The sequence below is a fragment of the Triticum dicoccoides genome, chromosome 3B (assembly GCF_002162155.2).
Source record: "Triticum dicoccoides isolate Atlit2015 ecotype Zavitan chromosome 3B, WEW_v2.0, whole genome shotgun sequence".
Classification (NCBI taxonomy): Eukaryota; Viridiplantae; Streptophyta; class Magnoliopsida; order Poales; family Poaceae; genus Triticum; species Triticum dicoccoides.
The window spans coordinates 284,287,304-284,298,882 of NC_041385.1; the positions used below are offsets into that span (position 1 = coordinate 284,287,304).

The 11,579-nt window shown below is 39.9% G+C and overlaps 1 protein-coding gene across 42 annotated transcripts; it reads right to left on the reverse strand.

The window, feature by feature from the left end:
• Positions 1 to 1,536: 1,536 nt before the first annotated feature.
• On the reverse strand, positions 1,537 to 8,376 carry LOC119275923 (cyclin-T1-2-like). Of its 42 annotated transcripts, none has more exons than XR_005136056.1 (11): positions 7,828 to 8,376; positions 7,404 to 7,610; positions 6,618 to 6,763; positions 6,436 to 6,532; positions 6,271 to 6,330; positions 5,208 to 5,319; positions 5,000 to 5,073; positions 4,449 to 4,537; positions 3,483 to 3,564; positions 2,131 to 2,692; positions 1,537 to 1,862 (listed from the first exon to the last, which is right to left on the reverse strand). XR_005136056.1 is itself a non-coding variant. In XM_037556850.1 (4 exons), the coding sequence occupies exons 1-4, from the start codon at positions 3,624 to 3,626 to the stop codon at positions 1,762 to 1,764; spliced, it is 483 nt and encodes a 160-aa protein (XP_037412747.1). In that variant the 5' UTR covers positions 3,627 to 4,157; the 3' UTR covers positions 1,537 to 1,761. The 42 variants fall into 42 exon arrangements, 3 of the variants coding, with proteins under 3 accessions (XP_037412747.1, XP_037412745.1, XP_037412744.1); XR_005136052.1 differs by adding an exon at positions 5,534 to 5,603 and having other exon boundaries at positions 5,000 to 5,319; XR_005136050.1 differs by adding an exon at positions 5,530 to 5,603 and having other exon boundaries at positions 5,000 to 5,319.
• Between the last annotated feature and the right edge of the window lie 3,203 nt (positions 8,377 to 11,579).

Sequence of the window (11,579 nt, forward strand, 5' to 3'; positions counted from 1 at the left end):
ATTTATTCTACCTTTAGCTCCTCATTGGGTTCGACACTCTTACTTATCAAAAGAGGCTACAACTATCCCATATACTTGCGGGTTATCAAGACCTTTTTCTGGCGCCATTGCCGGGGAGTCATAGCGTGGGGTGAATATTCTCGTGTGTGCTTGTTTGCTTTATCACTAAGTAATTTTTATTTGTTGTTCTGAGTTGTTTTCTATCTTTACTTATGGGTAGGAAATGCAAAATACCAAAAAATTTAGTTGTACCACTGAACCAATGGTTGAAGAACCACTCAAAATCTATCACACTCCTGAAGCTTTTTACTTGGATCATCTTCGATCCCTTTGTGCTCGTGCTGAAACCCCAACTAGCTTAGTTGAGGGCAGATCTTTAGATGAGCATGCTTGTTATGTGTGACACCGTATATCTGAAAAAGGGAAACTTTTACTGGATCAAATTCATCGTTTGCAATACTTTGCTTGGAATTTATGTGAAACTAGTTGACCTGTTGCGCCAAATGGCGCAGAGACCTGCTGAAGACATGATGCCGATAAAAATAGTTTCATGCTACAAGAACCTTCAACTAAATCATGCTATTTTTTAAACATGTTTATTACGTTGTTAAATAATAGTCTGGGAAAAGGAAAACTTTGCATAATATGAATATGTTTAGTTTGAAAATATGGCCACTATGATGAGAGAGTAAAGTTGGCATGGTTGTATTTTTTTAGCAAGTTTGAAAACATGGTTATCATGATGAGAAACCTGGCCGTGCATCTTTTTCCTGCAAAAAAAGAGGGAAAAAGATAAGAAACCTAAGAAAAAACATGTCTTTGTTGTGCATATACGGAGATATAGGGATTAGGAGGTATTAGGATAGCCCATACCTGCAAAAAAAGAGGGAAAATGATAAGAAACCTAAGAAAAAACATGTCTTTGTTGTGCATATACGGAGACATATGGATCAGGAGGTATTAGGATAGCCCATATGTTATTTAGCCCAGCCCACGTAGCGTGATGCCTGTGGCCCGTGAGGAGTTGAATATGAAGCGACAGGGGGCAGATCCAGCGAAGACTGTCTATCCCCTTCCTTTCTTTCTCGGCTACTCAGCTGGGTGACAGAGGCGTTTCCTCAGCCGCCGACCAGTGCGATTTCTTATCCGTTGTGCCAAATGGTGCAAAGACCCACTAAAGCCATGTTGTCCATGAAAATAGTTTCATTTTGCAAGGACATATTTAGTACTCGTTGTAGAAAGCCCATATATTAAACCATACTCTTTTGAAAATGTCTATCACATTGTGAAATCCAAGTTTGAACAAAAAGTGTATAACAGTTGCAGCAAAAAATTATATTTGTATAACACTGCCCATTGCGCTAAATGGCACCGAGTCCCATTTAAAACCATGCACTTGCTAAAAATATTTGCATTTTTTCAGTAACTGTGTTTGAGCAAATACATACTGTAAGAACTTAGTAAAATTTTAATTGATTGTCTGTTTAAGCTCACATAAAATGCAAGATGGCAACAACAGAGCACAGCTGTATCATGTGCAACAACAGCCAAAATTAGTTAGCTAATAAACTGTCTGAAGGGAACCAACCATTTCAGAGTAGTTTATTCCACATCTCATTCTCCTCGAAAATGAGCCCAAGTGGCCATCAACAAATACAATTGTTTTGATACAACAACGGTAAGAGAAATGAGTAACCATCAAAGAAACAAAATGTTTAAATTAGTTTTTTTCTAACCATGGAGGAGAGTTGCATGTGAACTTTATAAAAGAAGGCCAACGTCAAGGAACAGCATGTTGACATACTCATCCTGCTCTCCATTCTTGTCATCAGTCCCGGCAATCAGCTCCTGACCAACACCTTCTGCAACAACCACGACAATGCCCCTTATTCTTTATCCTTGCATATACAGGAACTCAATCAGGTCAAGAAAAAAAGATATGAATCAACTCTCAAGATCAAGTGAGATGGGTGCCTTCCATGTCTACTACCGCCAGGCTCAACACCAACTCCACATATCAAGCACATGTTGCCTTTCCACAACATGACAGCACTCTTCAAAGCAACAAACAAAAAGATTGGGCCTACAATGACGCCTCATTGCCTGAGAAGAATAAAAGAGGGAGCTCACCTTGATGAGTTGGAATTAGATGCACTCGTTATAGCTCGACCAAGCTGCGTCCATGGTCTGGACCGGCGCTCCCGCTGCCTATACAGTCTGTTGCGGGTTAGAAGACGTGCCCAGCCTCCTCGTAGGTTAGAATATAGTTTTATTCTAGATCATTATCAGTCTCGTAAACTTTTCAGCAGATGATGATGCAATCAAAACAATTCCAAAATAAATGATATACTGATGAGAAAAGGTTAGGATTCTGATAGAAATAGCCAGCCTTCTATTGGCTATATTTCTGAAGTTATTTTCTGTTATTGTATGAGAACAACAAGATTTATAGGGTGAAATTAGGTCATGGACATGCTACAACTTTTGTAAAGGGAAAAAGGTTCACCAAAGAACAATCCATAGCAAAAGAAGCATCCAATTGGATCCATTACATTACCCTCTGCTTGATTTTCTGACCAGCAGCAGGATCCTTTTTATGAATAAGCTCATAAGAAACCAGGATGACATCCTTCAAAGGCCTGGGTGTTTCTTCGACTTTTCCAGCCAAGAACATGCAAACAGTAGCGATTGTCTATATAGATGTTAGATTCAGACTTCATTTGCCCATTCGCCATGAAAAAAATAAGAATAACTGCATAACAAATAGTATAGAATACTAATATTCTATCAAGACATATAGAGGAAAATCACACCATTACCACTGCTGCTGCAGATAAGAACACAAGAAATCACATGCACTCCTATTTCAGTAAACACGCTTGGTACTACTTCATGGATAGGGTGATTTTCAAATGCTTTCACGTTCAATAATTTAAGAGTAACTGGGCCTAAATCAACTCTGCTGTGTGTTTGAGAGCTGTACCAGCCAAAATATTCATGATAAACCCTCAACCCCGCATAATTGATCGAATGGTGTGTCCACCTGTGAACTGCTATTTAGTAACAAGGTCTCAGGCTCTTCTAAACTAAAATCCCCACATCACACCAAGAGGATGTACATCTGTGCATCTTATCCTCATAGAAAATACCTACTGTTTATAACCACCCCGTGCAGTTCACAAAAGTACAAGTTGTTTTGACATCTACAGAGTCTGTTGCTAGCTTCAGCGCCAACTTCTATTGGACTGGAGAAGTACAAAGTGTATTATTAGCTATTAATGCCTCTATATGGAGAGAACAATCACCAAACTGGAAAACCATGGAGATAGAAACTATTTGTTATTTTTATATAAACTAAACTATGAGGCAAAAAACAGGATATTATAAACTCAAATAAAGTATCTACATGTTATAAAGTTAGAAGCTACACTTCAACAAATATTTAAAAATTGGACTATAGTTAGTCATTGGCTAACACTTACTCGTCTATCATTTTTTGCATGAGATTGACGAAGGTAAAAACGGTGACAGAACATAATAGATGTAGCAATTATCACTTGTGGCCTACATACAAATAAAAAATTCAGCATAAGTTGACAGTATAATTCCAGGAAGAGTTGTGGCATTATCTCCACGTGTAACAAAAACTAAAGATACGAGCACAACAATTTTTATCGCAATTGCAAACTATTAAAGATGTGATGCGTACCATGGAAGCCTTCAAGGGCCAAAAGAAAAAATGCATACAGACATGCATTGCCCAAAACAATTCTAAAATGCCAGACCACCATCATACAGGGCATATTTTCAGTATATCTTAACATTTCATATGATATGATAATTTATCGTATTTATGGAGAAAAAAAAAAACCAGCAGTTCATTCAGAAAAAATGTGCTTGCCATAAGAGTGCTCCATAAAGATGTAAAATATTATCTTATCAGACAAACAATTGAATATCACTGGACTAAATATATGCTGGTGTAAAACAAAAACACATCAGGAGAAGCAATTACGATACAATGACAATATAAAGACGCATTTTGAAATATTTAACATATGGTTGGGTAAGTAGCACAACTCAGTGTTTCTGGATAAGTAAGGGACAGTCAGCCAACAGGCTACAGTATCAATAAATGCATAGAAGGACATAAAATATCTTACACTTTGAGCTACAGTATCGACATTTCCATAAGTTCTACTAACTCGTCACCAACTTCCTGAAGATTATTCCAAAACCCCAAAGCGAAGAACTTTTTTACTGGAAATATGAGATAACTGAATGAAATACAAATATAGACTATCCTATGTGGCAAAGTGTTTGGCATGTCGTCATGTAATGCTAGATGGCGCAACCCATTTATTTTAACTGGGTTATTTGCATATCAAGGCGTTTTATGTACAGCTATAGGTTTTATATAGCATTAAGTAGCAACGGGCACAACATACCTTAAACGAGCAATGGCCGATCAATAGCAGGAACAAACCACACAGATACATGTTATTTCCTTGATCACAGTAGCTAGCCTTCACATCACCTGCAAGAGAACCATTAAAATATGGGTCCAGAAATCAACCGGGTGAACGGCCTAAAGAAAGAAAAATACGCATGTAACTTTGCACAAGATATTGAATGAAAGATATGATAACATCAACCTACAAATACGACTATGTATGGATTAACAACTGAACTACTGTATGTTTTGAGTGAAAAACCAAAACTGCAGTAGTAAGATAAAAAATGTTCTCAAGGTCAGAGCAACGCATATTTTAACCAACAAAGATCAACAAGAACCCGTAATGTGACATATTGGCAACAACGATTGCAATAATTTATAATCATCCTTTCTATGGTGCTCACTTTCGTTTTGCTCCTGCTTCTTTTTGCTTTTACAAAAAAGAGGGGAGAAGTCAAAGAAGGAAAGGTGTCTGCACGCGCCGATGAATTGGGGCCGAAGGGAGGAGGCGGCATGGGGAGAGAAAGAACGGGTGAATCTCACCTTCGTGTGTTGCCGTCTGATGTGCTTGCCGTCGCTCGACGTGTGCGCAGAATCAGAACAAAGGTGAATCTATTCTGAACTCAAGGACACCCAAGTGTGACAAAATAAAGGGGAAGCACCAATCCTCCACAAGAAATGGTGCCAATAGGTAGAACATATTCCTTTTCATGTACTGTGGTGGAAGAATTGCAGAAGAAATCAGGCTCACCTATCTTGGAAGGGTATGACTGCTCTAGGGACATCAAGCCACAATATCTCCGACCACTCATAACCAAAACAATATGCCCTGTCTTCAGTTTCAGACTTCCAGTCACCAGAAACTGTATGGGCCAAAATTAATCTTCAGAGAACATAGGAAATACTAAATAAGCAAAAGGATAATCCCTGGAAATGCAATACATGTTGCAAACCAAGCAGTTAAGCAAGGCCTTTATAATAGAGCAACATCGCATAGTGTAGCTTAAAATCCATACAATTAACTATGTTTCTCTTTCTCTTGCTGAAAATCACAATACTGCACATGTTCCTACCTACTTTGTGATCAGTGACCATGTGCATGCCTAAACCTGGGATTATCATTCTTTTGTTTCCTCTGCCTACACACCTAAATCAAACCAGTAAGTTAGCACGCCATTTATTCATAAAGCAACACCACCTCAGTCTAATCTTCCAAGAGCAAGAGCCTAAAATATTTCCAGAGATGAGCAATTAAGATCATGCAATCAAAAATAAATGATATGATAATAAATCTATATAGTTTGTTATTCATTCATTTCCCTTCCATAATGATTTATCCCCAGTTTAACCTTGCACTGAAATTTGAACATAATGTGTGGCATGTATGTTTATGCACCCAGGCTAAAATCTGAAAAGAGAAAAAACACCAACATTAATAAATTCTTCTTTGGCAAAGTATTACATGGAGTAAGAGGTTCAACTATGTGTGCATCAAACATCATAAAGCACAAATATGCACTGAAAGAAACATCACATGCTTGAACCTATACATCATATCTACCATTAAATAGGAGAGCACCGCACCAAAACACAATAAAGGCTAGCCACCTCCTTCTCCCACCTTGCATCAATAAATAGTTATATATACAATGAAAGACTCCAATAATGAAAGAATTCCTGGTTAGGGTTGCATGAATGGTGCAGAAAGACAAAAAGGAAGCCTCTACTCACTCACATTTAATATTTTTGATCATCCATAGGAAGTGCGAGAAGAACATGTAATAGGTGTCAGCAAAAGAAATATAGAAGCATACCCTAAGTACACGCTTACAATCTCAGTTGCCAGCTTTTGGCAGACTCTGCTGCTTTCGGGTCTGAAAATTAGTAACATTTTAAAGGCATATCAGATCAAAATCTAGCAATAAATATATTCTCAGTTAAGAAAACCTAGAGGAAGTGTAGATAAAATAAATGTTTACCAATCTGGAGAGCTGCATGCACAAACAGAGGTCCAAGGAAGCTACCACCAACTCCAACTGAGACCGCATTTGTCAATGGTTTCCCAGTTGCTCCAACCTGCATTCCAGGAAGTAGCGGTGATTAAATCTTAATTATTTCTGCTACATTTGACAAGTTAAGAAATTTGTGTTTCAAAATTTACCCATGAGCCACAACTAAAAGTTTCTGAAAACTGCTTGCTTTTATCTTTAACGTCCCAAACTTCAGGGACCAGTCACTGTCTATGGCTGCATCTCTTGGATCCCTTAGACACACATAGAGCACTGATATGTTCTCCGTGCTATTTATCTGACAAACAAATCAATCAAGTTAACTACATGTATTCCATCCGTTCCAAATGATATGTTATGAACTGTACAGCTTAAAATACAAAAGCCGTCAGGACTAATAATTGTTTTGCAGAATTATTCTTCGGGGTGATCTGTCAAGCGCCATAAAGTAATTACATACAAACTTTAGATAAGCACCCAAGGATACATGGAATGGAAGACATATATACAGAAAACAAGTAGATGTCAAATAGACACATGTGATGTGTAACTGAAGACTGGCTACAGAGCAAGAAACTGACCCTTTCACCTTTAAACATAGGATACGTTTGGTTCCACGCTGGTATCGTTTTTGATTTTCAGTATCGGGAAGCGCTGCTTCCGATATATCTTCCCGAATACGTGTTTTGTTTGGTTCGGACATGAGCGAATACGTAGCGGACATGATTCTGTATCTAGCCATGATCGGACGTTTTCACAGAAGTGAAGCGCTGTATTGGATAGCATCGTAACAGAAAATAGAAGGGGTGAACCAAACGACTTCTACTGTCTTACGAAAGCGCTGTAATCGGAAGTGGGACTTTTCCACCCAACCAAACACGTAGATGTTGTCACTCTTAATCTGAATCATTTGAGGCAATAAAAAATACACATCTTACTCTTCTGCTTGCACTCCTCGACGGCCTGATCCTTCTCCCTGTCATTGGCCGCCTCCCCTCTCATGCAGCCACACCCCAGATCCAGAACATTAAAATGATCAGCAGACCAAGCACCATGATAGCACCCACATAAACGATAATACACGTGTACCTAGGAAATAGAGCAGCTAACCTTAACGAGAACAGGGATGCAACAGATCGTAGAACCTGCAAAACAAATGGGAACGATCTGGTCAGAGCACAACCATGGTACAGTACATAGAAGCAAAAGAACACTTCACAAATATGAAGTTAGATTCTGGCACAAGAGAGGGATTTCATCGCCTCCAGCTTGAGCTTGCCTGCGGGCTGTCTTACATTGTGTCCGACTCAATGGCAAGGTGAGGAGGCAGGGGAGGGGGAGCAAAAGGGATGGGAGGAGGACCTGCGAGGGCGACGACGTCGGCCTTGCCTGCCTTGTAGGAGAGGACGCTTCTGGAGACACATGCTTGCACTCACCGGCGCTCGCTGTCGCCCAGCCGACGAGTCTCCCCCAACCTCCGACCCCGCCCACATCCGCTGCTCCTTCAACCCATGCTGCTTCCGCCCACAGCCGCCGTGCCCTTCATGGCATGTGGCCCTTCCCCCTTTTCCTCGGCCAGCTCTCATGGCTTCCATGGCGTCGTCGATCTGGGATGTCCGGTGCATCATGGTCGTCATCGCGCCGTCCTCCTCGGTCTATGGCGGCAGCGAAGATTCTGGATATGAGGTGGAGACGAGCGGCGCGAGAGGGGTCACGTGGGGCGAGGAGGAGGGAGAGAGGGAGAAGAGGAGGCAGCTGCGATAGGAGGAAGAGTGAGAAGAGAAGGGATGGTGGAGGAGGAGGAGGAGGAGGCGGAGCCCGAGCACGCTCGGGGTGGAGCACGGGAGGATGGAGGCGGTCGTGGGATTGGGGAAAGGGGTCTAGGGTTCCACGACCCACTGGAAGCATGCCGCACGCGAGGAGAGGATTAGCCAAAATCCTTTCGCACCTGCGCAATGTTTCACCCAGTCGATAGATGCCAGAAACGAGCCCACCAGTCATACTCTAAAAAACTTACCAACAGATGAATATTAGATTTACCAGAGGTAAAGATCTGATGGCCCAGGCCAAGAACGAGGATGATCCGACGGTCGCGAATGCACTGTATTGTTTTAAATTTATGATATTACTTGTTGTGCTAAAAACCTTAAGAAACACCTTCCCTACCAATGTGAGTTTATTGATAATGGAATCGTATCTTCGTATGCTAAGTGTGTTTATAATTACTATCATGTTCAACAAATTGAAGAATTTGTTGCTTTTAAGGGTGCTTATGAAATTGCTTCTTTGATTGAAAAGTATGATGCTACTCTCTACAAATCTGAAAATTTTGCCATACTTGAATATTGTTATGATAATTATGCTTCTAATGCATATGTTAAACTATATATTGAGAAATTCTCCGCTGTCCAAGAAGAGACTAATATTTTGCAGGAAGCTATGAAAGAAGAAATTAATGAAACTGTGAGCTCATTGGATGAAAAAGATGATGAGAGCGAAGAACAAAAGGAGGAAGAGCGGATTGATCACCCGTGCCCACCTTCTAATGAGAGTAACTCTTCAACTCATACATTGTTTAATTTCCCTTCGTGCTTACCGAAGGATAATTGCTATGATGATTGCTATAATCCCGTTGATTCTCTTGAAATATCCCTTTTTGATGATGCTTGCTATGCTTGTGGCCAAGATGCCAATATGAATTATGCCTATGGAGATGAACTTGCTATAGTTCCTTATGTTAAAAATGAAATTGTTGCTATTTCACCCACGCATGATAGTCCTATTATCTTTTTGAATTCTCCTGACTACACTATATTGGAGAAGTTTGTGCTTATTAAGGATTATATTGATGGGTTGCCTTTTACTACTACACATGATGATTTTGATGAATGTAATATGCATGTGCTTGCTGCTCCTACTTGCAATTATTATGAGAGAGGAACTATATCTCCGCCTCTTTATGTTTCCAACATGATAAAATTGCAAGAAACTGTTTATACTATGCATTGGCCTTTACTTGGTGTGCATGAATTGTTCTTTTATGACATGCTGATGCATAGGAAGAGAGTTAGAATTTGTTGCTGCATGATATATGTTACTTTGTGCTCACTACTAAATCACAAATCATTGTTAATTAAAATTGGCTTTGATATACCTTGGGATCCGGGTGGATCCATTACTTGAGCACTATATGCCTAGCTTAATGCCTTTAAAGAAAGCGCTGCCAGGGAGACAACCTGAAAGTTTTAGAGAGTCATTTATTTCTGTTGAGTGCTTTTATATAGTTTAAAAACAAAAAAATAAAGAGGGGAACCAAAAACTTTTCAAAAAGGAAAGTGAAAGTAAGAAAGACAAGCATTGTTGAAGTGGGAGCTAGCCTTGAACTTTGTTCATGCTCACGGAAACTTTGTGAATCTTGATTACAGAAACTTTTTAACAAAAATAATTACCCCCTTGTATAATTCCATTGTATTATAAAAATAACGTGCCAAGGTTTGCCTTTAGGATGTTTACAATGTTTGTTGGTTTGTACGGTGCAGGACAGAAACTTTGGCTGTAGTGCGCGATTTTACATTTTTATCTGGAACGTCAAACGGTTCTGATTCTTTTTTCACTGTCTTGCTATACAACTTGTTTATTTTTAATGATTTTGGTAGAATTTGTGGGATACCATAAGTATGGTGGATGTTCATATTGCTACAGGATGTTCTATTTTTGACAGATTCTATTTTTGATGCATAGTTTGCTTGTTTGAATGAATCTATCAATTTATATTAGTGGATTAAGCCATGAAAAAGTTATATTACAGTAGACACAATGCAAAAACAAAATATGAATTGGTTTGCAACAGTACTTAAGAGTGGTGATTTGCTTTATGATACGTCTCCAACGTATCTAGAATTTATGAAGCATTCATGCTATTTTATTACCTGTTTTGAATGATTACGGGCTTTATTATACACTTTTATATTACTTTTGGGACAAACCTATTAACCGGAGGCCCAGCCCACATTGCTGTTTTATTGCCTATTTCAGTATTTTGAAGAAAAGGAATATCAAATGGAGTCCAAATGGAATGAAACCTTCGGGAGCGTGATTTTTAGGAAGAATATGATCCGGAAGACTTGGAGTTCACGTCAGAAGATCATCGAGGAGGCCACGAGACAGGGGGCGCGCCCTACCCTCTCGTGGGCCCCTCGAGGCTCCCCCGACCGACTTCTTTCGCCTATATAAGCCTACGTACCCTAAAAACATCGAATATAAAGATAGATCGGGAGTTCCGCCGCCGCAAGCCTCTGTAGCCACCAAAAACCTCTCGGGAGCCCGTTCCGGCACCCTGCCAGAGGTGGAACCCATCACCGGGGTCCATCTTCATCATCCCGGCGCTATCCATGACGAGGAGGGAGTAGTTCACCCTCGGGGCTGAGGGTATGTACCAGTAGCTATGTGTTTGATCTCTCTCTCTCTCGTGTTCTCTCTATGACACGATCTTGATGTATCGTGAGCTTTGCTATTATAGTTGGATCTTATGATGTTTCTCCCCCTCTACTCTCTTGTGATGAATTGAGTTTCCCTCTTGAAGTTATCTTATCGGATTGAGTCTTTATTTGAGAACACTTGATGTATGTCTTGCCGTGTTTATCTGTGGTGACAATGGGATTTCACGTGCCACTTGATGTATGTTTTGGTGACCAACTTGCGGATTCCGCCCATGAACCTATGCATAGGGGTTGGCACACATTTTCTTGACTCTCCGATAGAAACTTTGGGGCACTCTTTGAAGTACTTTGTGTTGGTTGGATGAATCTGAGATTGTGTGATGCATATCGTATAATCATGCCCACGGATACTTGAGGTGACAATGGAGTATCTAGGTGACATTAGGGTTTTGGTTGATTTGTGTCTTAAGGTGTTATTCTAGTACGAACTCTTGAATAGATTGATCCGAAAGAATAACTTTGAGGTGGTTTCATACCCTACCATAATCTCTTCGTTTGTTCTCCACTATTAGTGGCTTTGGAGTGACTCTTTGTTGCATGTTGAGGGATTGTTATATGATCTATCTATGTTATTATTGTTGAGAGAACTTGCACTAGTGAAAGTATGAACCCTAT

Bases quoted from the DNA above. Each gene is read 5' to 3' on its own strand.
- LOC119275923 (XM_037556847.1), bottom strand. From the start codon at position 3,626: ATGCCACAACTCTTCCTGGAATTATACTGTCAACTTATGCTGAATTTT. The intron at 2,693-3,482 runs GTAAGTGTTAGC...ACATCTATATAG, and splicing joins ATGCAAAAAATGATAGACGA to ACAATCGCTACTGTTTGCAT. The intron at 2,218-2,552 runs GTAATGGATCCA...AACCCGCAACAG, and splicing joins AAAATCAAGCAGAGGGTAAT to ACTGTATAGGCAGCGGGAGC.